The sequence below is a fragment of the Scardinius erythrophthalmus genome (assembly GCF_964197995.2).
Source record: "Scardinius erythrophthalmus genome assembly, chromosome: 19".
Taxonomy (NCBI): domain Eukaryota; kingdom Metazoa; phylum Chordata; class Actinopteri; order Cypriniformes; family Leuciscidae; genus Scardinius; species Scardinius erythrophthalmus.
Window position 1 is genome coordinate 5975968 of NC_138239.1, and position 25080 is coordinate 6001047.

Below are 25080 nucleotides of genomic sequence, written 5' to 3' on the forward strand. Positions count from 1 at the left end.
GAACATTTATTTATTTACGATACATTATTCATTCACAAAGAAAATTGGTGTCCTTAAAGGTTGGATTTTTCCTAATTTCTTTAATTAAGGCATTAAGTTCAATTTCCAAAAGATGATTTTTTATTCCTCTTTTTAGTCAACTTTAGCATGGGTGTCTAAACTTATGCATAGCACTGTATAATAAAAACACAAAAGATTAAACAATCCAATTATACAGCTGAACTTTGGCTGTTGTGAGAATGTTTTGATCTGTTTTGGTAAAAACTGTCACATCCAGCCCTTTTACGGTCTTGTGATGTGTTGTCACATGCCATGACATGCCATATACAATATGCAGAGACGGCAAAAGTTACTCTGTGGTTTATATGTATCTGTAGGAAACAGCACTATTGACCCTTGTGAAAAAGAAATACGCTTTAGCATACTTACTAAATAAATAAAAATAAATAAAAGAATAAAACGTTTTCGGGCACTTACAGTAACTGCATGTTTTTTACAATTAAATGAAAATTTATTAGTTTAAATTTATTTTAAATGCAATTAGCTGAACTTAAGAGTGATTTTCTGGCCCACTTTAGTAGGACGTAAGTACATCTTTATATGTAATTTCATAATTCTATTGTCTTTGAAATATGGTTAAAGTGTACTGTTGAATATGGACAAGCAACTATAGTAAACCAAAAATGCAATTTAATGGCATTTTTATTTAAATTTGTATGTCTGGTATTTAAAGATATTTGTAAATACACATCTGTAATGATGAATTTGCAACGGAGTAAATTTAAAACAGATTTAAAATAAGATTTAAAAATTGAAATTAAATACTTTACATGTGCTTTTGAATGTTAGTCAACACATCAAAATAAGTGTACTTCTTTAAAGCACAATAGATTATCAAAAAAATGCATTCTAAAGTAAAAATTATAAATTGACATTGCAAAGTGCACAACGTGTAGACTTTTATATGTCTGCACATACTGTATAAGTGTGTTAAGAAACATATACAGTAGTTATGAAAGTGTACACTCTTTAAATACACTTAAGTTGTGTTTTATTTCATTAATACTATAATGCAAGTACACTTTAAAAAATACTTTTAAGATATGAAGTACAGAACAAGTGCACATTCGAAATAATTAAGAGCACTTTTTCACAACGGGACTGAAGTCAGGTCCATTTTGGAACAATCAAAGCACATCTTTGTCTTTCTTACTGTCGTATCGTTGAATGACTTCGGCCACTTTACAGAAAGAGCTAATCGCAGAAACTGTAATCATAACCATAAATTTCAACCGTTTCACATGTATAACACTTATTTCATATGCGAAGATTTGCCGTTTACTTTGAAGTCTTAAAGGAGACATGCTCTTTAAATCAGAGGTTCACAAACAAAGGTGGAACGTGGCCATTTATTAATTAATTATGACTGCTTTTCATATAAAAATCATACTAACATTATAAGTGGACCTCGGGGAACACTACAAAATAAAGAAATGCTTTAAATCAAATTGTGTATATACAAATATGGCACTTGAATTTTCCTGACGCTTCTCAACAGCATCAGTCCCCATCCACTTTCCTTCCAATCAACCAATCAGATTTGAGAGACAAGTTTACAGTTTAGACTCCTTTTACAGGTTAAGTGCTTCTCCGTCAGTCTTATTCACCTATCATATTATTTAGGTATAATTCAGGGTGGAGTTATGTTTTGGGGTATGGATAGGATTAGGACTACATTTTCAGACAGGAATATTGATCCAGGAACATGTCTTACTTGGCCAAATCACAGTGACCAATCACCATGCACCACAAAAAATTGCGTGTGAAACAACATTTTTCCAAAAAAAAAAAAAAACGTATACTTACAAATTTCTCTGGACAGGGAAAGTCGAACAGCTTTACCATTCCAAAGTCATCGCCTGTCACGATGTTGAGGCCGGAGTGAGACACACAAGCGCAGGTTACGTCTGCCTTATCAGTGTTCCTGGACCAGATCCCCACCACCTCATCCCCTAGGACACTACACAGACACCCAAACACAGTTGACTTCATTTCGGTTTTATGGGATGCCAGCAGTGCTGGAACCACCAACTGTTACCAAGCAGGTCTATAATAAAGGTGCATCAGGCAGCAAAACAAGAAATGTAGCTTGAGTAACTAAACTAATTAGAGGCAATGCAGCAATCACAGACTTTCCTGTCTGGACAGGATTAGATTCCTCAGAGGACCAGAGTTAGCTGAAAACTGTAGGTCATTTGCTGTGTCATTTTTTTACCGATCATGTGAAGAAAAACACATACATGTTAAATTTAACCTTAATAAGATCACACATATTTATGCCTAAAATGGAATACCTATCATCACAGTCAGTAAAAAAAAAAAAAAACTTTTTTCAGAAATTGGAAAAAACTTTTAACATATTTAAAATCTGTTCTCAAAGTTGATATTGTGGCTTTATATAAGGCCAGACACTTGTACACATTGTTACATTATTAACATTTTACCGAAACTAAGCTCAAATGGAGTTACAAGGTCTTTGCCCAGTCAATATCAGATATAGTATGTACACTGTAAAATTGTCACGTTTTGGGTTTGTTCATGTCATGTTTCCATGTTTGTCATGTGATTCCCTGTAAGTCTTGTGATCCTGCCATGTGTTCCCTTGTCAGATTTGTCGCTGTCATTGGTTCATTGTTTCATTTGTTGTAAAGTTTTTCTTTCTTCAAAGCAGAGACCAGGAGACAGTCGGGATCGCGTTCAACGGAAGTTATTCTTTATTGAGAACTCCTCTGTACGTGGCTGTAGAAACTTCCAACATGATCTGATCTAACATAACTTTACATGTTATCTTATAGGCATTTTAGGAGGAGGGACTTTTTGAAGGTGGAGACAAATACAAACAAAGCATGTAAATGAGTATACAGGTTAAGGTAACCTGCCCCAGACCCCAGCGTGTTTACCAGTATCAATTTAATCAGCATACCTATTCAAATGCTGATACTGGCCAGGAAACTCTGGTTCCACGGGCCATCCCAGAGCCATTTAAGACAAAGGGTGCATCTTGGAGCTACTGGCTAGAGCCATTAAAGACTCATTTAAAACACAATAGAGAAAACAGGTCTGGTAGGAATAGGAGACTCTTGCTAGAGACTCAATAATCACTTTCTCAGTTTATATACTATCTAAATTAAAACCTCAAATGCTAAAATCAGTATTCTTCACCATGATGTTATGTAAGGAAACATATCTGAAATAGATTCTTAAATTTGGATCCCTTCACATTGTTCACAGGTGTCCCTTGTCTATTCATTAGTCTTGTGTATTTCAGCCCTCATGTTTGCCATGTGTCTTGGTGTCTTGTTTTGAGGTTTCATGCCACGCCATGTTTTTGTTTCAAGTTTGGGTTTGTTTATAATAAACTGCACTTGGATTCTCATTTACACTTGCCTCCAGTGGATCCTTTACAAAAATCTAATTAGTTAGACTTGCTTAAAAAAGTATGCAAACCGATTGCCTTAAAAATACTAAGTTAAATAGGCATAGTATGTTGTACTGACAAAAGCTCAGTATAATTCACTAACACAAGACTTCTAGTAACTAAAAAATCATTTACTTTAAATAAAATGTAATTGTTACCATTGTTGTGTTTTGCATGCTGAATGTTGAAGTCTGTGTGTGACTCAAGAATGGTCAATTGCAAGATATTGTCACAAATATAGAGGGATTATATCAACCCAATTAAAAGTTTCACAAGGTGTTTATGACATAAATGTTAGCAATACCTTTTTAAAAGATCATTATTCAGCATGAAAAATAAATGAGTCAATGTGTGATGTGGAGTGCCCGTGTGAGCCACTGGAGGGCACTCTCTCCCTGCATTGTTTCACCATGGACTCATTATGTTTAACTATGTTTCAGTGGTGTTTGATTATGGGTTATTGAGTTCCTTATATAAGTCTGAGTGATCTCTGTGTCCGGTGCGAAGTCTTGTCACACTGTAAGCGTACATCTCTGAGCATTCTTCCATGTTTGTGTATTCCGTGTTTCTCTGGACTCTTGACCCTTGCCTGCTTCTTGGACTGTGTATGAACCTGTGCTGCCTGCCTCGACCAAAGCCTGTTATCACCACGAGTTACTGGATTGCCCCTTGTTTAACTGTATGCCGGAGTTTATGTCTGCTTGTGTTTGATGCTGAAATAAAGTGCTGCATATGGATCTGACCGCCTCTGTCCGTACGTTACAGAAGACTTCGCCACTACAGGATCCAGCGGACTTTCAGCATTTATCCACCGTGGCCAAGACCCAAGTTTCCATGCTAGCCTCTCATCATTTACAGCTGACGAGACTAACATCTCTCCTCGAGGAACTTACAAGCTTTACGCAATCTGTGTCTTCGCAGAGCTCAAGCACAGCCACTAATCAAGTCCAAGCTCCCGCTGCACCTGTCCCACCGCAACCCAGTGTGAGTGCTGCATCTAATTATTCTAGTCTGTCATTTCCTGAAAGGTTTAATGGCTCACCTGTGGCGTGTGAAGGATTCCTTCAGCAGTGCAGCTTATATATGAATCATCAGCCCCAGTTTTACACCTCGGATGATGACCGCATTTCTTTCATTTGTTCACTGTTCACTGGAAAGGCTCTGGAGTGGGTAGGCGCGTTCTGGGAACCAGGTCGGATATCGTTCCCTTCTTATGATGTGTTTATCGCCCTATTCAGAGAGGCTTTTGAACTCCCCGCAGGAGAAGAGGATCCCGAGGAACTGCTCTTGTCCTTGCACCGGGGTGGTTCGTATGCGGCGGATTTCTCTCACTCATTCCGAACGCCACTAAAGCCTCATCTCGCCAAGCTGTTCGATCCTCCCTTGATGACCATTAGAGGGGCTTTCAAGTATACAGTTTCTGCCAAACCCATTCTTCGTGTCGGACCCCTCAAGCCCGTATTCCTCACTGGTCTTGTTGAACTTGTTAATCCAGAGACAGCGGGGGTTTCGCCGGCCGAACTGGAGTTTGAGCGCGTGCCAGCTGACTCGAGAGAATCGAGTGCCGAGTCGAGTGAATCAAGTGAGTCCAGTGAACTGAATCCCGAGTCCAGTGAGTCGAATCCCGAGTCCAGTGAGTCCAGTGAACTGAATCCTGAGTCCAGTGAACCGAATCCCGAGTCCAGTGAGTCCAGTGAACTGAATCCCGAGTCCAGTGAGTCCAGTGAACTGAATCCCGAGTCCAGTGAGTCCAGTGAACTGAATCCCGAGTCCAGTGAGTCCAGTGAACTGAATCCCGAGTCCAGTGAGTCCAGTGAACCGAATCCCGAGTCCAGTGAGTCCAGTGAACCGAATCGTGAGTCCAGTGAGTCCAGTGAACTGAATCCTGAGTCCAGTGAACCGAATCCCGAGTCCAGTGAGTCCAGTGAACCGAATCCCGAGTCCAGTGAGTCCAGTGAACTGAATCCCGAGTCCAGTGAGTCCAGTGAACTGAATCCCGAGTCCAGTGAGTCCAGTGAACTGAATCCCGAGTCCAGTGAGTCCAGTGAACCGAATCCCGAGTCCAGTGAGTCCAGTGAACCGAATCGTGAGTCCAGTGAACTGAATTCCGAGTCCAGTGAACCGAATCCCGAGTCAAGTGAATCTAGCCTTGAGTCAAGTGGATCAAGTCCCGAACCAAGTGAATCCAGTGTGGAAAGTGAGTCAAGTTCGGCTGAATTTATGGAGTCAGATCCAGCTAAGCGAAACAATTATGTTCCCATGGATCCAGAGTTATCAGTTCCAACAGTGCGCCGTCGCAGGAGGAAGAGGAGGAGGACTCACTCGGCTCGCCAGGCTCCTGTGAGCGTACCTAGACTCCTCGCCCTGCCGGCCCCGCCTCTGCGCCTCGCCCTGCCGGCCCCGCCTCTGCGCCTCGCCCTGCCGGCCCCGCCTCTGCGCCTCGCCCTGCCGGACCCGCCTCTGCGCCTCGCCCTGCCGGCCCCGCCTTTGCGCCTCGCTCTGCCGGCCCCGCCTCTGCGCCTCACCTCGCCAACGCCTATCAAGCTCTGGGAGCCTTTTCCAGAGGCTGTTTCCAGCCCGGAGGCTATAGCCTTAAATTTCCCCAAGAACTTTTTGGGGGGGGGCAGTAGGTATCCTGTGAGGGCCATGGAGGTGGCGCTGACATGGACCCTGTCTGTGCTATTTCCACTTGAGCTTCTTATGCCGCTAGTCCTGTCTGATCCTGTGCTTCCCATGCCACTGGTTACGTCCAGTCCTGAGTCTGCTCCGTCCTTGTCTCCGCCTAAGTGGGCTTCGTCCTGGCACCTCTCCAAGTGTGCTCAACCCTGGTTTCCGGTCAAGTGTGTTCTACCCTGGTTGCCTACGACACGTGCTTCCCCATGGTCTCTTACCCTGCTCGGGTTTCCAGGCCCTAGGTCTCTCCATGGGTCTGGCCTCCTACCTCTCCACGGGCCTGGCCCTCCATCCCAGCCCCCGTTGACCTCCCCCCAGAGTTTTTAGGAGCGTCTGGAAGCCGCTCCTTTGGGGGGGGGCTATGTGATGTGGAGTGCCCGTGTGAGCCACTGGAGGGCACTCTCTCCCTGCATTGTTTCACCATGGACTCATTATGTTTAACTATGTTTCAGTGGTGTTTGATTATGGGTTATTGAGTTCCTTATATAAGTCTGAGTGATCTCTGTGTCCGGTGCGAAGTCTTGTCACACTGTAAGCGTACATCTCTGAGCATTCTTCCATGTTTGTGTATTCCGTGTTTCTCTGGACTCTTGACCCTTGCCTGCTTCTTGGACTGTGTATGAACCTGTGCTGCCTGCCTCGACCAAAGCCTGTTATCACCACGAGTTACTGGATTGCCCCTTGTTTAACTGTATGCCGGAGTTTATGTCTGCTTGTGTTTGATGCTGAAATAAAGTGCTGCATATGGATCTGACCGCCTCTGTCCGTACGTTACACAATGATTTAGTTACGCCACATTTTAAAAGCTACCTATTTATTACTTCCCTTCCTTTGAAATCAAATAACAGTGATTTCTCGTTGCATCACTGCATCAATAGGAAGAGAATTATAATAATATAAATGAAGTTCCAGGTGCCCAACCAAAGGGAACACTGATCACCCTAACGGTGAGTTCAAACAAACACATTTTGGGAAAATCAACATCAATTTATGAACTCAGCTTATGTGATGGTTTTTAAATTTTCAGTTGTATTGACATTTTAACATTCGAGATGATTGCCCCACTTCAAAAACTTTTTTTCTTTCCTTGACAAAATGACACTCAAACCAATCAATTCGTCTGAACTAGGCTTTTCTGAGTAAACAAGGCATAGTATGTGACTAGTACAGATTACTAGATTTTTATAATTAAATTAAGATATTAAGGAAAGTTAAATAAAAAGTGTTAGTTAGAAGAACTTTTATTTCTTTTATTTATATAGGATTTTACAGTGTATGGAATTAAACACACCATGTTTGTCCATTTGGCCAGAGGAGAAGTGCGGGTGTGTTGCAGCGTTACCTTGTCCATGTGGCCCAGGTTATTCTGTCGATCACTGCTTGCTCAGTGACTTGCTTCCCAGAAGGCACCTCATAGACTACACGTTTATAAGCACCAGTAGACAACTGTAGAGAACAACACATGCAGACAGTGAATAGCTCTGTAGAGTAGGGGTGGGCGATATGGCAAAAATGTAATATCACGATTTTTTTCAGGAAAATCACGATTAACGATTTTATCACGATTCTTTTTATGTTGGTTGTACTATTTTGTGATTGAGCATTACATCCAATCTAATGTCCATATTCTAAAAAAAAAAATGCCTTAGGTAACAAAAAAAAAAAAAAATGGTGGACAGGGGCAAAGATAAAAATATTTGTCATTATTTTCTTTATTAAATATTAAGATTAAAGATACACATTACACATAAACAACTTAATATAAAAATTAATTAGGCTAACAGTGCTTTATGTTTTCAGCTACAGTAGGTGTATTTAACAGTAGCATTGCAGAAAGTAAATGAACAAATATGAAAATAAAACAGAACAGACTTCACTATATAAATTATACATTGACACTTATTAAAGCTACTATTAAAGTTATCAGTCAAGAGCAGTGAGTGATTTTCTCTTTGCATTTTGTTGTTTTATTAACATTAAAGGGATAGTTCTCCTAAAAATTCAAATTATCATAATTTACTCTCTCAAGTTGTTTTAAACTCGAATAAGTTTCTTTCTTCTGTTGAAAATAAAAGTTATTTTTGAAGAATGTGAGTAACCAAACAGTTGATGTACCCCAGTGACTTCCATAGTATATTTTTCTCCTATGGAAGTCAATGGGGACCAGCTACTGTTTGGATAGCCACATTCTTAAAAATATGAATACTAGAAAAATATTAGAATATATTAGAAGGATATTAATACAGGTTTGGAACAACATTAGAGTGCGTAAATGATGAGATATTTTTGGGTGAACTATCCCTTTAAAGACAAGCGGCAGCGTGTCTGTTTACTATTACTACTGTCTCTTTAAGAGTTGCGCGCGACGCGTTTAATATGCACGCATTTGACAAGCAGATTTTCTCTCAGTTTTCTCAAGTTTACTTTCAGTTTAGACATAACCGACTTTGTTTATGTAAACCTTTGTGTGTATTTAACAGTATAAGCACAATAAGACTCGAAAGATAACTTAACTAGTCCAGTATCCAGGCGCTGGTAGACAGGCGTTGTGCATGTGAGCTTCACATGTAGGCTACGCGCTGAGAAATGCATGCGTTAGAACAGCGCATCAGCACGCTAATTAAATGTTTAACCGACAAGGCATTAAAGCACATGCAAATTATGAACTTTTGTGAACTGCAGTGTCCCGTTCCGCTGTGTTAACATTTTATGTGAATATACGTCGCGTTGTTCAATATGTTGGGACAGAGGCGCCAGAACAGATAGGCTAATGCACGATTCTACGATATTTCTACAAAAGCAGATCGTGGAGACATTTTAATCGTCCACGATCAAAAATCGTCATATCGCACACCCCTACTGTAGAGCTGATAAAGCTGTGAGAAACAGCATAGAGAAAGGCATTACAACACCAACACGGTTTCTAAATGTAGAAGAGGAACCTTAATTGTGTAAAGGATAGCTTAGGGCAGGGATTCCCAAACATTTTTGTCCCATTTAACCGAAATTGCTTACTTGAAGTACCACCTGAGATTTTAAGTTAATATTTCAATACTTTAACAACACATTCACAAGTGCACGGTTCTCTGATTTTGGTTAACGGTCACAGGTCACACAGGTAAACAAATACAATATTTGTAAAATAAAAACATAAAATATATATTTTAAGTAAGTGTTTTATTTTGATTTTAGTAAGTGATTTATTTTACATTTTATGATTTCATTAATTATTACATTTTCATTGTGTTTTATTTTCATAACAGTGTGAACAGCAGAGACCACATGGAATCTGATCTTTTTGAATCTGATTTGCTCCCATATGTGGTCCTAAATCAGATACATGTCTGAAGTTTTGCAATCGAAAAGTTTCGCAAAAGTCGTATCGGAATTCATGTGACTGTACCGTCACTCTAGATCAACATTCATGAGTCACTCCGATTTCACACACCACTAGTTCTTTAGTCACTCAGTGAATATGGAAGACGGCAGTCAAGTTAGTCAGTGGAGGGACGGTGAGCTGTTACACTCATAAGTATTAAGGTGACAGCTCTATTCAAGCAAAACTGCATGAGGAAATGTTGCTCTTTTTCTCCTCATCATCGCCTGCACACTAATTCACTAACTTCAGCAACACATCACCTTATAAATGAACGCTTAAACACTGACTTCAGTAATTCTGTGTTTACTTCAATATGACAGCGTGCTGTCACGCGTGCCATCTTTGCAACTGTTCTTTTGTGTATGTGGGTCAGTTTGGGATCGTGACCTTCACACTCGAATCTGATATCGGCCACATTTAAAAGCTAATGTATGGAAGCTTGTTTCCGCCACTGAATAATAAATAAATAATAATAATTGCGACTTTTTCATCTCACAATTCTGACTTTTTTTCTCGCAATTGCAATATACCAAGTCAGAATTGTGACTTTTTTTCTCAGAATTGCGAGATATGAAGTCAGAATTGTGAGAAATAAAGTCGCAATACTGAGAAATAAAGTCACAATTGCGAGATATAAAGTTGCAATTCTGAGAAATAAAGTCGCAATTGCGAGATATAAAGTTGCAATTGCGTGTTATAAAGTCAGAATTGTGAGATATAAACTATTCTGAGGTAAAAAATTAAATAAAAAAATCCGTCTTTTTTTTCCTTTGAATTGGACTTTATATCTCACAATTTTGAGAAAATATGTCAGAATTGCGAGATATAAACTCGCAATTATGTGTGTTATAAAGTCAGAGTTGCGTGATATAAAGTCGCAATTGCGAGAAAAAAAGTCAGAATTCTGACTTAATAACATGCAATTCTGACTTTATAACACGCAATTGCGACTTTATTTCACGCAATTCTGAGTTTATTTCACGCAATTGTGACTTTATATTGCGAGATGTAAACTCACAACTGTGAGATAAAAAGTCGCAATTATCTTTTAAAATGTTTTATTTTGTGGCGGAAACAAGCTTCCATGCTAATGTGAACAGCCAAAAAAAAAAAAAAAATCTGATCAGAGCAATAAATCAGAATTGACCATTAAGGCTTGCAGTGTGAATGTAGCCTATAGTTCAGCTAATTGCATTTAATATAAAATTACATTTAAACTACAATACATTTTCCTTTATTGCAATTAACAAGCAATTAAGTGTCCAAATCATTACATTCAGTTTGCACTTAAGTATATTCTTTTAATTTTATATTATTTCTGTACTCAGTACTCTTTTTTTTTTTTTTTTTTTTACTATGCTAAAGTGTACTTCTTTTTCACGAGTTGCAATCAGGCAAATATCATTATTTTGCTCAGATTCTCTCCCACACACACACACAGCCCAACATACTGTACCTGCACATAGCAGCTGTCCGCAGAAAAGTCCATCTGCATGACGAAGCTAGGGATGTCCCTACAGCAGTTGACGCGGTTGAGCTGCGGTCCTAAAGTCAGGTCATAAAAATCCACAGCGTTCTCACTGGAACCCACAGCCAGGTAGCGCGAGTCTGGACTGAACCTGAAGGAAAAGAAACTGTAGTTGTTGCAATGGACCACATTAATGGTAGAATTAAGCTCAGAGTATACAATCCGCACACCGTCCACAAGTAGCCAAATTTCTGAGGGTGTGCATACGACAGCGCATGTGCGAGTGACTTGAGCGCTTGAAAAAGTTCACTGGATAGTGCGCATGTGCTGAATGCGTCTTTCAGTGCTCACGGCCAAAGAAGTACACTTTGAAAGGCTCTCAACTGTGCGCGAGAGGAACGTGGAAAATGAAGTTTACCCGAGGCTTCAAATAGCATTTACCTATGGAAGCTTGTTTCTGCCTCAGAGTAAAAGTAATTTTAGTATCTCATAAAATTAAGTGGAAAATGGATCTAATTATTTGTAATGGCTTGGATTATTATTATGCATGTTTACTATATAAAATAATAGATAAGTCTCACCTGATATCTTGAATGGCAGAGCGCCGATCTCTCTTCTTTCCCCAGATCTTGAGTGAGGTGACGAGGAGGATGATGAACTCTCCGTTCTTCATGCCGATGGCCACCATGTCGCCCTCTGGGTTGTAGCTGACCGTGCGCGCAGGATGACCGAGGTTCACTTTATTGAGCATCTTCTGTTTTTCCATTCAAGAAAGCATTTGAATAAGTATGTATCTCAGAAAGAATTATTGAGTGTGCACAGGCATTACATAATTTACCCTCTCTGAAATGTCCCAGAGGCGCACAGTGCCGTCCTCGGCAGCAGACAGGAAGACGTCTCGCGTGGGATGAGCTCCAACACCCCAGATAGGACCGTCCATGTGGCCGTTAACCAGGATGTTACAGGCTGCATTCTTCTCACCAACCTCAATGATCTCAGCATTTCGAGTGCCTACGAGAATCTTCCCCTAAAGAATCAAGCAAGAGGACACAGGGAACCGTACTGTAACTGGTGGAGTCACACTATTCATGAGGAAAAAGCTTATTAACCAGCATTATCTTTCTGAGGAAGGTGGTTGTACAAGGCTGGTTGGTTATAACTGGCTATAGAAATGTCATTTTATTAATTTTGCTTATTTTGAGATTCAAAATCTCAATGGAATCTCATTTGCAATGGTTTTTTTTTTTTAAATCTCCTTTTTTTATATATTTTCTTTTTAAATCTCCTTTTTTTATATATTTTCTTTTTCCTAAAGCATTATTGCTATCTGTCTGTCTGTCTATCTGTCTGTCTATCTATCTATCTATCTATCTATCTATCTATCTATCTATCTATCCAATGTTTAAAAGTTTGGGGTCTGTAAGATTTTTTTTAATGTTTTTGAAAGAAGTCTCTCATTCTCATCAAGGCTGCATGTATTACTTACACAGTAATATTGTGCAATATTATTACAATTTAAAATAACTGTTTTCTAATTTAATATTTAATAAATTTTTAATGTAATTTATGTGATACAAAGCTGAGTTTTCAGCATCATTACTCCAGTCTTCAGTGTCACATGATTCTTCAGAAATCATTCTAATATGCTGATTGATGCTCAAGAAACATTTCATATTATTATTATTTTGAAAAAAGTTGCTGATTCTTTGATTAATAGAAAGTTCAAAAGAACGGCATTTATTTGATATATACATTTTTTGCAAGATAAACGTCTTTACTGTTATGTTTGATTTGTTTAATGTGCTCTTGCTGAATAATTATAAAGGTATTATAGTTTTATAAGTATTAACTGCTTTAAAAAAAAATCTTACTGACCCCGAACTATCAATCAATCAATCAATCAATCAATCAATCAATCAATCAATCAATCAGTAAGTCTATCTATCTATCTATCTATCTATCTATCTATCTATCTATCTATCTATCTATCTATCTATCTATCTATCTAATATAAAAAATCGTGGGTGAGTTGCTGAGTTATTAATAACATATGCACACCAGCATCCCATACAAGGCATAATTTAGAGGAGTAAATTGTTAAAAAACACAAGAGATAAAACATTTGTAAATCAATAAATAAATAAAAATGGGTCCACACTACTACAAAACACATCTGTAAAACTTCTTAAAGGTGCAATGTGTGATATTTCTGAGGATCTATTGACAGAAATGCAATATAAGATCCATAACTATGCTTTCAGTGGTGTATAAAGACCTTACTTAATGAACCTTTAAGTTTTTATTACCTTAGATATAGTCATTTATATCTACATAACCGCGGCCACCCCCTTCTATGAAGGTCGACATATTGTGACGTCATGTTTCTACCGTAACCGACAGCGAACAAACAGCGCTACAGAGCGCGTTTCGTCACTAACTTGAATGAGAAGCAGCAGAAAAAGACGAAGCAGAAAACTCAGGTTGTCCCTGACTCTGCAAACGTGGAGAAAAACATGCTGTCTGAACGACGCCTCGGACATAGTAACGTTAGCTATTTCCCCTTACCTAAGTTAGTTGCTTTGATGCTCTAATCTTATACTAACTACCATGGAAACAAGCTATGGTAAAGTCAGTGAATAAAAGACTAACACAATGATAAACAAGTAAAAATAACAATCGCAATAACATGTGATTTTACTGAATAATTAAGTAAATATAATTTAATATAAAATATAATATAGAGAAACCTCATTGCTTGACTTGCTACTCTCTGCTGACTCAGACGACGACATCTTCCGATCCTACGTCGGCCACCGTAGCTTCTCATTCGAGTTTGCAATTTGAAGGAAAGGCCGCAGTTATTGACCAGTTGCAATTCGCAAATCTCACCACTAGATGCCGCTAAAAATCACACACTGCACCTTTAATGACTGCTGACCAACATGTACTATCAGAGGTCCAATAGTGTCCATCTTGTAGTCTATAATGTATTGATTTTGTTTAAGCGCTGTACCTTGCCCCTGCAGACAGAGCGGACACAGTCTATGATCTGGCCCGTCTCCAGTCTGAAGGCTCTGCATCTCTTCAACTCCTGATCCCACAGTTTCAGCGCACCTCCCTCCTTAGACCTGCAGAGGGCAGCCCACACAAATATCACCATTTACTACAGATCCTTTTCAGAACTTTCATGCAAATTCAGAAAACAAAATACCTTAGGTATAGATAGTTGTAAAGGTCAAGCCACTTACGGTCGTTCTTTGCCTCCCGTCACAATGAGCCCGTCACGTAATGTGGTGTACATGGTGAACACAGGTCCAGTGTGAGCCTTAGCAACGATTCTCACTAGAATGTGTTCCTTCCACACACACACATCTCCACTAATGGTACCTGTAAATGTCAAGTTATTCTGAAAAGAAAACAAACCTGCACTAATCTAGTGACCTCTAAGAGAACAACAGCACAAACATGGCAAAGCACAGCATTTTCACATCCTTTTATACTGAATCTTTAAATGTGTGAAATGTGATTTTTTTTGTTAAATATAATTATAAACAAGTTTTTGAATTACTTCTTGACTTAACACCTTGTCCATTTAAGCTCTGACACACAAGTGCACAAACAAATGCACAAATGCACACGTATGCATGTATGTATACATAAATACCTACTCACACACATTCCCACATTCAGTTAAAGTTATAGTTCACCGAAAAAAATAAAAAAAGTTACTGTTTGGGGTGAGTAACTTTTTGTTTTCTTGTTTGTTTGTTTTTTAAAGAAATTAATAGTTTTATTCAGCAAGGATGCATCAACAAGTAATGAGCTGTCAGTAATTCCAGCCTTATTTCCTGTTCCTGTTGTAACAAATTTGCATAATGCCAGCCTATGGTCTTTATTGGCTGCACGCAACGTCTATTACCCACATTCAAACACTGTAGTTGTTGATTAGGACTGGAAGAGTTTGATTCGGTTTTATTTCGACATGTCGAGAAGATGTTTTTTGATGAGTTTTTTGAGCTGAAAATGCATCCGCTACTTTAAAACCGACGCCAACATTACTGTTCATATCGCTGCGTATACAAGTGCTGAGGAAGCCTCCGGAGCTGAAATACAGATATGTTAATGGACGAATAGTTTCCGACACGCACTGTAAATGGTAGACCAATCACAACAGACTGGGCCGTCTGACCAATCAGAGCAGAGTAGACTCACGGAAAGGAGGCTGAATCTTTTGACCTTGGATGGATGTAAACCTATTGTAGATGACCTCAAAAACAAAATTAGGAACCTTTAAAATAGCATAATGGGGCACTTTAAGCATAATAGGGGCACTTTAAAGGGTTAGCTCACCCAAAAATGAAAATTCTGTCAGTAATTACTCACCCTCATGTTGTTCCAACCCCGTAAGACTTTCGTTCATCTTCGGAACACAAATTAAGATATTTTTGATTAAATCTGAGTGCTGTCTCACTCCTCCACAGGCTTATGGACACTATAACTTGCTGGCCCACAAAATGCATTAAAGACATCGTTAATATAGTCCAAGTGACTCCAGTGGCTCAATCTTAAGTTTATAAAGCGATGAGAATACTTTTTGTGCCCAAAAACAAACAAAAATAACGACTTTACTCCACTTTTCATTTCCTTCTCTCTGGACCTCGAGTTTTTTTTACGTAGTGTAATAGCGTAGCGCGTCTGTGTTGCACGTCACCACGTATCACACATGACCAGAGTCGCCCAATAGTGAGCCTACGTGGTGACGTGCAACACAGACGCGCTACGCTTAAACACTACGTAAAAAAAAATCGAGGCCCAGAGAGAAGGAAATGAAAAGTGGAATAAAGTCGTTGTTTTTGTTTGTTTTTGCGCACAAAAAGTATTCTCGTCGCTTTATAAACTTAAGATTGAGCCACTGGAGTCACTTGGACTATATTAACGATGTCTTTAATGCATTTTCTGGGCCAGCAAGTTATAGTGTCCATAAGCCTGTGGAGGAGTGATCCAGCTCTCAGATTTAATCAAAAATATCTTAATTTGTGTTCCGAAGATGAACGAAAGTCTTACGGGGTTGGAACAACATGAGGGTGAGTAATTACTGACAGAATTTTCATTCTTGGGTGAACTAACCCTTTAAAGTGTTTTCAGCATTGATAGTAATACACAACAGAAATATTTCACAATATTACTGTTTTTACATTTTTTATCAAATAAAAGGCAGCAAATAAAAGGTGAGAGACTTTTTTCAAAAACAAATCTTACCGACCCCAAACTTTTCAATGGTAGTGCTTATTTTTGGAGTTTGACGGCATCTATTCCCATTTGCTTTCATTTTATTGAAAGCATTCTGCAAAATCTCATTTTGTATTGGTTTAGAACACCATGATATTTTTAATTCTGGGTGAACTACACCTTAATCTCTCCCTCCCTAAAAACAATTACATGTAGAGCTGAAGATCATGTAGAAACAGAAGAATACTTACAGCTCCAAATGCCACAGAAAGCATGGTCTGCATACGGGCGTCCTCAATGGAGCTCAGCACTCCTTTATTACTGAGCAGGGCCTTGCCGGCCAGCGTCCAGAAGCGCACATGTTTAATCCCCACTGACACGAACTGAGTGTCCGAATCAGGTCGAAACTCTGCCACAAAGATCCGCTGGGTGTGACCGGCCCGACTAGCTACTTTGGCACCTTCAAAAAGAACAGGTAACAAACCTGATATAAAAACCCATGAATGCACACAGAATGCTGTGGGTTGGTTGGTCTGTACCTTCCTGCCACTTCCAGATGGTGAGTGTGTGTTGGGGGTCCAGACCCACAGAAAGCAGCAGTTTACCGGTGGCACTAAAGCTTACAGAGCAAACGCCCCGAGAATGATGGCAGCGCAGCACAGAGAGGGTCTGTTTGTTCATGGCTTCCCACACGTGGATAGAAGGAGACGTGGCTGCAAATACAGGGAGAATTTATTTATCCACTGTTGCTCAGAATAATGTAATCTAACATGACTATATTCTAAAGCATTTTCACATATTTGAAAGCATATTTCACATCATTTGCTCATAAGAGTAAGTATGCTAATGACTCAATAATGAAGTGCTGGTGTGGGACAGTTTTCCATGGCAATCTGTTTGTTTATTTGTTTGTTTTTTAATGGAGAGTATCTCTTACCTGACATATCACCAGCATCACCTAAGTGAACAACAATAGCAGTTAAACATGGTAGGAGGAACACTCTAAAAACAATATATAATTTTCAACTCAATTAGTGCAAAAAAAGTACTGTTTTCAAAGGTGTAGCATCACAATGTCCAAACTCAAAAAGAAAATACTATTTATTTATTTGATTTTTTTTTTTAAATAAAGAACACATTTCAAGCAATATGTGCAAAATGGCAATAAAGCACAGCAGAACAGTAAAAAAAATCTTCTGAATTGTTTTTTTCTCTTGAGGAATTAATTCAAGTAATCTCATACATGTTTCCTCAAAAAATCATCACACTTTGATTAGATATGCCAAGATACCAAAGTCTGCGATCAAAAACTATTTCAATGTGAACTTATTTGTCATTAAATTCTTCCAAGAATAACTTCTATAAGCTTATGCTTTCTATGTTATTTTATATAGCTCTGTACTCTGACTGTATGACATTGTCTCATTTGTTACATTTTTTAGAGAAAGCTGATACCATGGCAGTCAAAGTGAGAAGAGAGGGTGAATGTTTTCACAAACATACCTACTTGGCCAGTTGCCACCACATTGGGGAACTTTGGGTGCTGATTAATAGTTAGGCACAGAATATCATCACTGTGATCCAAATAGAAGCTCTGGCATGCTGACGGCAAACAAGCAGAAAAAAAAACATAATGACGCTCAACAATATTTCTGTCACATCTTTATGCCTGTTTGAAAGAACTTGATGAATAAAATCCATATCTAATCACTTACGCCCACTCTGGCACATTAAAGTGCATGAAACATGCATCACATATGGCAGGCATCTATGAGTTTTCTCCCCACCTGTTGTCAAGTTTAGGACGACCCCTACTGAGGCAGTGTGGTAAATGATGTCCGCCCCCTCATTAAGATAATGCACATTGTTACGGCAGTCGTTGCCTCGGTAACCAAACACCAGTTCAAGCACCAGGTCCTGCAGAGACAGTCAAAGAGGGGCGTCTGAGGTCGTATCCATGACAACAGCTGAAAGTATCTGGTTCTCAGGATGTGAAAGGGCAATCAAGAACGGTTAGGAAGATCATCTAACCACTGAGGGACAGAGCAGTCTGTAATGAACATTTAATAGATTGAAAAGGTACACTACTAAGTCATTTATTAGTGTAGTAAAGTATAGTATAGTATAGTATATGAAAGTATAGATAGTATATGAAAATAGTACAGCATTGAGTATAACTGCATAGGATACTACAGAAAAGTAAGAAAAGTACTGTACACTATAGTATAGTATAGTATAGTAAAGTATATCAGTCTATAGCAGGGGTTTTCAAAGCTTGGGGTGCGTCTCCCCAGGGGAGCATGAGGGCATGTCAGGAAGGAGTAAGGGTAAATCTTGGCGACAAGTGTCAATTGACCGTTCGCAAAGACCCGCCCCCTTTAGTTACTGTTGCTACGTCCGACAAGCCATGGCACTCTCACGCCACACACCACATTCTCACACAGTGAACAATACAATGCGGTGCAAAGAGGACACTGACAATGCGTCGAAAGACAGGACAGACCAGGTTACTTTTGATATGAAACAAAGTCCGACTCAATCAAACTCCCTGCGAAGGGTGAATTGATAGAGATTTTGTAAATATATCGCAGAACACGAAGAGGATAGGATACAATACGATAGGATAGTGCAGTGTAATAAAATAAAGGGCAGGACAAGACAGGACAGGACAGAACAGGACAGGGTAGGGTAAGATAGTATAGGACAGTGTAGTAAAATTTAGGACAGGGAGGAAAGGAAAGGAAAGGAAAGGAAAGGAAAGGAAAGGAAAGGAAAGGAAAGGAAAGGAAAGGAAAGGACGATATAGGACAGGAAGGGAAGGGAAGAGAAGGGAAGGGAAGGGAAGGGAAGGGAAGGGAAGGGAAGGACAGGAAAGTACGATATAGGACAGGAAGGGAAGGAAAGGAAAGGAAAGGAAAGGAAAGGAAAGGAAAGGAAAGGGGAAAGGACGATTTAGTACCGGAAGGGAAGGGACCGGAAAGGAAAGGAAAGGAAAGGACGATTTAGTACCGGAAGGGAAGGGACCGGAAAGGAAAGGAAAGTACGATATAGGACAGGAAGGGAAGGGAAGGGAAGGGAAGGGAAGGGAAGGGAAGGGAAGGGAAGGGAAGGGAAGGGAAGGGAAGGGAAGGGAAGGGGAAGGGAAGGGAAGGGAAGGGAAGGGAAGGGAAGGGAAGGGAAGGGAAGGGAAGGGAAGGGAAGGGAAGGGAAGGGAAGGGAAGGGAAGGGAAGGGAAGGGGAAGGGAAGGACAGGAAAGTACGATATAGGACAGGAAGGGAAGAGAAGGAAAGGAAAGGAAAGGAAAGGAAAGGAAAGGAAAGGAAAGGAAAGGAAAGGAAAGGAAAGGAAAGGAAAGGGTGATTTAGTTCCAGAAGGGAAGGGAGCGGCAAGGAAAGGAAAGTACGATATAGGACAGGAAGGGAAAAGAAGGGAAGGGAAGGGAAGGGAAGGGAAGGGAAGGACAGGAAAGGAAAGTACGATAAGGGAAGGAAAGGAAAGGAAAGGAAAGGAAAGGAAAGGAAAGGAAAGGAAAGGAAAGGAAAGGAAAGGAAAGGAAAGGAGAGTGCCCATCACTCACTTCAATAGGCCTCTTTTTCTTGCCCACATTGTTGGTCTGTAGTTTCTCTGGCATTGGTGGAGCCCTGCTCACTGGGGGCCTGCATCCACAGACAAAACACCGCCACAATCAGACTTACAGCAGTAATAAGGTCAGGCAGTGACCGGTGAAAAGGACACCAGACATCTGGCATGGTTACATCTTACTTCACGTTTTCACTGTAACATGTAACCAAATACTAAAAACAAAGACACTGAGTCAGCTCTATATCAGACAATTTGTGATGTATGATAAACGTTTGTGTGAAACATTTGTAAAACTAAAATTAAAAGTTTGAATGTGAGAAAAAAAATCCTAAAAGTATCAGGTAGAATGAGGTGTAAGGGATCAGTCTAGTCTTACCTTGAGCCCCTTTAAAAGCAGCATTAACAGAGAGAGAGAAAACGTTAGAAGTGTCAGTTGAGCAATTCCCTCAAGTGCTCCGAAAAACAAAGAAGCACAACACAGGGACACTGAGAACACAAAACAAAATACAACAAAAATGTATTCATGTTCACTTGACAGCATATGCCAAAACACAGAATGACATATAGAGCTAGTCAAGCAAGAGACCAGCTCTGTCTAAAATGAGTTCAATAAATAGGATAATTTCCTTACACTTAAAGGAATAGTACACCCAAAATTCTTACTCAATGCCATGTTGTTCCAAACCACTATGACTTTCTTTCTTCCTTATAACACAAAAGGTGAATTTTTGAAGAATATCTTGGCCAAGCTCTTTAATATAATGAAACTAAAAGAGGACCTAGGTTGCCAAGCTTCAAAATGACAAAAAGAGAAAAGACACCATGAAAAGTTGTCATAAAAGTGGTATATATAATTTGTGTGCAATATTCCAATTCTTTTAAAGCTGTACAATAGCTCTTGACATGTTTATGTACGCTCCTAAGTATCCTGTTGTTTCAATAGAACAACAACTTTTCAGTACATTCAACAAAATACTTAAACAATATTTCAAAGACAATAAAAGTGAAATTATAAAGATGTACTGAAGTCCTACTTAAGTGGGTCAAAAAACACTCAAGTTTAATTAAATGTATTTAACATTAAAGTCAGTTCACACTTAAGTATATTCTTTTAAAGTATATTATTTCTAAGTACTCCTTTTAAAAGTATGTTAAAGGGACAATGACAGATTCATAAACAAATCATTGTTGTTCTTGTTTTTTAGGGGTTTTTTTTTAGAGAGAGAGTCAGAGCTTTTTGATCAATTTGATCCAATTTACAAAACAAGTCTGAATGATTTGTTCACTAATCGGACTGATCCTTCAACAAGAGTTGAAGATTATTAATGAATAACTAACTACATTTGATCTGTTCCTCACACAAAGATATAGTATAGGTTTATAAACTTTGCAATGTAGTGCATGAGTCATGTTTCATGACACTTTTTTGAAGCTTGAGAAGCTTCAGTCCACATTTATTGTCATTGCTTGGAAAAGAATGCATCCATCCATTTTCCAAACCACTTGTTCTTTGTGGGGTGGTGGGGATACTGAATGGCCTACTACATTATTTTAAATTTCTCATTGTCTTACATGGAAGAAAGTAATTGAATGGAAGAAAGTGAAACAGCATGAGGGTAAATGATGACATAATTTTTTTTGGGTGAACTAATCCTTTAATCGTCTTGAGAGAGAATGCAGGGAGCAAAGCATGAGCAAAGTTCCCAGCAGCCAAAGAAGCAGCATTACTCTTTAAATAATTAGCGGTGGAAAGCAGTAAAAAAGTCACTTCAAAGCAATGACAAAATATCAACCAACAAAGCACTTAACATAATGCTGTGCATCTATTCTAATTTAAGACTTAAATTACCTGCTTTTAAAGCATATTGAGTTTAAAATAAGAGCAAAAACTTAGCGACATGCGGTTTTATGGTTCAGTTCAGGGAAAGGTACATGGGTTTATGGATTTGATGGCTGTTGCCATGCGGCTTAGCAAACATCCGAAGAGCATGAGAGGAGGAGGCACATGAAACTGGTTATATTCTCAACAAATGACACTTTTTATTGATCTTCTTACCTGACTACGCCCTGCCTTCACATGGTGAGAGAGAGGAGTGGAGTGCAGAGACAGACAGAGGAGTGAGGAAAATTGGAAAAGACAGACATGAGGGTAGCATGTCACTCAAAGCCAAAGCTCCAGAATATGCACTCAATGTTTTTAAATGCCTTTTGGTAGCTAAAATTGTTAATAAAACTTCTCAATTGAACTTGAGCTCAATTTCGATTAATCCCTGAATATGTCAAAACAAAAATCACATCTGCAGTAATGCATTTACAACGGGAATCTATGGGCAATACAACCACAAGCACGTGAAACATGTATTTTTATGTGAAGAATGTATTTTTAAATACAATTCAGTACAAAACTGTTATTGAAAGTGCCCCTAATATGCTGTTTTAAAGGGGTGGTTTAATGCCCCTTTTTATAATATGTAAAATAAGTGTCTGTTGTCCCCAGAGTGTGTATGTGAAGTTTTAGCTCAAAATACCCCACAGATCTTTTTTTTTTTTCAGCATGTTAAAATTGTCCCTTTTTGAGGGTCAGTAAAAATGTGTCGTTTTGTGCGTGGCCCTTTAAATGCAAATGAGCTGCTGCTCCCGGCACAGAGGGCGGAGCTTCAAGAGCTTGTGTGTGCTAGCAGCTCCGATTATCTCATGCAAATAAGCACTAAAATGTCAGAAACTGTTCTGCCTTTTATGTTTAAACTGGAGTCGGATAATGATTGAGAGACTCAAGAAGTGACAACATGTAGAATGCAACAGGATGTTTCTGAATGGTTAGTTGATGAGTTTATGTTGCTGATGTGGAGTTAACTATCTTCAAGTCTTTGATTGGCATATTCTGTCATGATAATCTTTCAAATCGCTTGTGTGGGAACTGTTGTAAGATTCCTACAGAGTGACATGCTATTGCATTTGTGTTACGTACTGTATTGCATGTGAAAAAACGGATGTGACAGCTTGAGCAGACTCACAAATGTGCTTTACTACAACAACTCTTCCTCTTCTCAACATGGAATTTACATAAGTTACATAAGCTTTAAAGGTCTCCTAAAATTGCTTTACCTGCATCCAAGGTAAAAAAATACTATAACTGTCTGAAAAGGTTAGATAAAGGAATTTGTAGCATGGATTTGCAGCGCAGAAAACAGCCTTCTAGTCATTTCTAAACCAAACTCTTCCAGCCTCAACTACAACTACAGTGTTTGAGAGCGGGTCAAAGCAGACGTTGTTACACTACTATTCTAAATGAAGGAACTTCTGTTTAGTAAGGTCACTATTTTTATGCTAGCCCATATAATGTCTAAATCTTGTAGCTATACCTTTGAAACAGCGTGTATTTTAATTCCGGGAAAATGCCTTTGCCCATAGACCTCCATTATAAGTGCTTTATTGTAAACGTAATATTCGATAAGCAAGTCGAAATTATTTACTATGGTTAAAAAAAAAGAATAGATGTAAACTGGTATTCAACCAGGAACATCCCTGTTAAAGACAGTTTAGTGTGGTATTCCAGCAGGAGCAGGAGACAGTAAATAGTTTGGCTTTAGAGATTGTGCCACCAACATGAGCTCATTCAAAATGGCATATTAGTGGTAGAGTGATGGTGAATTTGAAATACAAGAGCTTATAGAAGCAGTAAAGTGGATAACCAAGAGTATTCAAAACTTCACATTACAGGGTTACAGCATTTAAAAATCAAATTTACTTGAAAGCTACTCATTATCATTAGTCTTTAGATTAGGGAGGGGGAACATCGGTCCTCTATCCATCCATCCATCCATCCATCCATCTATCAAGCATCCCAATATAAATGCTTATTTGAACCCTGTTAGATAGAACTCTAAGTAACTTTGCAACTACATGTCACCTAACTCTCATTAGAGTATTAGTAGACTGTCTGCTTAATATCTACTAACACTTCATTTTGATGCTCCCCAACAGACATTCTACTGACTATAAGTTACTTTGCAACTACATGTCAATTTATTCTACTAACCCTATCCTAACAGTCTACTAATACTCTAATGAGAGTTAGTTGACATGTAGTTGCAAAGTTACGTATATTTAGTCAAATGTCTAAAGTGGGCCATCAAAATAAAGTGTAACCGATTTTTTTAAGCTACCAAAGAAAAATAAAGTAATGAAAAAAGAGAAGCAATCCATGCTCCATCCAAAGTTGTTCATCCTTACTGTCATCCTAACCTACCTTTCGTCTACCGTTGGCTCCTTCTGTTGGAAGTGGGGCTTGATCCCCGTCATGGGTCGCAAGTTAGTGGATAAGGCCTTGATAACATACATGAGCTCATTCTCCCGAGTTACATCACTGTCATACCCTACACAGAGCAACACACAGATGGAGAGACACTTTACTTTTATATCTTGCCATATGGTAATTACACAAACATTGTGTCATATGATGGATGGCTACCCTCTTTAAATCTAGATGGCAGTGGATAGCAGAGATAATTGTTTTTTATGAATGATCTTTTTCACCTCCATCATCTTCGCTCTCGATGTCAGACTCTTCGCTGTCACACTGTCTGGCCTCTCGGCAGCCCTCGTTCTCATGGTTCCAGATCATCAGACAGGTGTCGGAGCCACCGACAGATGCCAGCAAAGAGTCGTCATGTGACCAGCGCACATTAGTCACATGGGTACTGTGGGCAATGTACCGCTTAAACTTGGCGTATTTTCCCTGTTCAGAAATTGAAAATGTTAACAGTAAATAATAAAATCAAAATATCTACAGTAAAAGTGAAACGGCCAGGCCATTTTTTCAAAGAGCATTTTTATATTAGTATAATAGAAAATCGTGGTTTCCGATGTAAACCTGTTTGTTCAGTTCGTATAAACAACTAACACTCCCCATAGAAAAAATTTAAGAAACTATTTTGTTTAAATAGTATTTTCGCTTGATATACAGAACACATACTGGCTAGCTTTCTGACTGGAGAAATTATTGTGGTTTTTTTTTAGTACATAAGAGAAAATATGATGCATATTGTAAAAAGACACCACAACAAACATTAATGTACTTTGAAGTTGTATTCATCAATATTAAGTAAATTCAATTAAATTAAACATCATTTAAAAAAATGACTAAAATGTTTTTAGTTTTATCTTAAGGTGGAAAAAAACTACTTTCATATTATAATTTAGCTTTTAATTTAACTAAGTTATAAAAAGCAACAAAAAAAAATTGACCTACATTTAGCATTATTTTGGCT

The 25080-nt window shown here is 38.8% G+C and overlaps 1 protein-coding gene across 1 annotated transcript in view; it reads right to left on the reverse strand.

The window, feature by feature from the left end:
• eml5 (EMAP like 5) overlaps positions 1-25080 on the reverse strand; it is a 113767-nt gene that overhangs the window by 2465 nt on the left and 86222 nt on the right. Inside the window, exons 26-40 of the mRNA XM_081347470.1 lie at positions 24347-24548; positions 24060-24186; positions 19806-19884; positions 18015-18144; positions 17731-17829; positions 17165-17185; positions 16767-16940; positions 16479-16687; positions 14247-14404; positions 14012-14126; positions 11837-12025; positions 11580-11752; positions 10987-11149; positions 7494-7597; positions 1867-2020 (exon numbers count right to left, since the gene is read on the reverse strand). Of these exons, the coding sequence (XP_081203596.1) occupies positions 1867-2020; positions 7494-7597; positions 10987-11149; positions 11580-11752; positions 11837-12025; positions 14012-14126; positions 14247-14404; positions 16479-16687; positions 16767-16940; positions 17165-17185; positions 17731-17829; positions 18015-18144; positions 19806-19884; positions 24060-24186; positions 24347-24548 (2097 nt within the window). The remainder of the gene's footprint in view (positions 1-1866; positions 2021-7493; positions 7598-10986; positions 11150-11579; positions 11753-11836; positions 12026-14011; positions 14127-14246; positions 14405-16478; positions 16688-16766; positions 16941-17164; positions 17186-17730; positions 17830-18014; positions 18145-19805; positions 19885-24059; positions 24187-24346; positions 24549-25080) is intronic.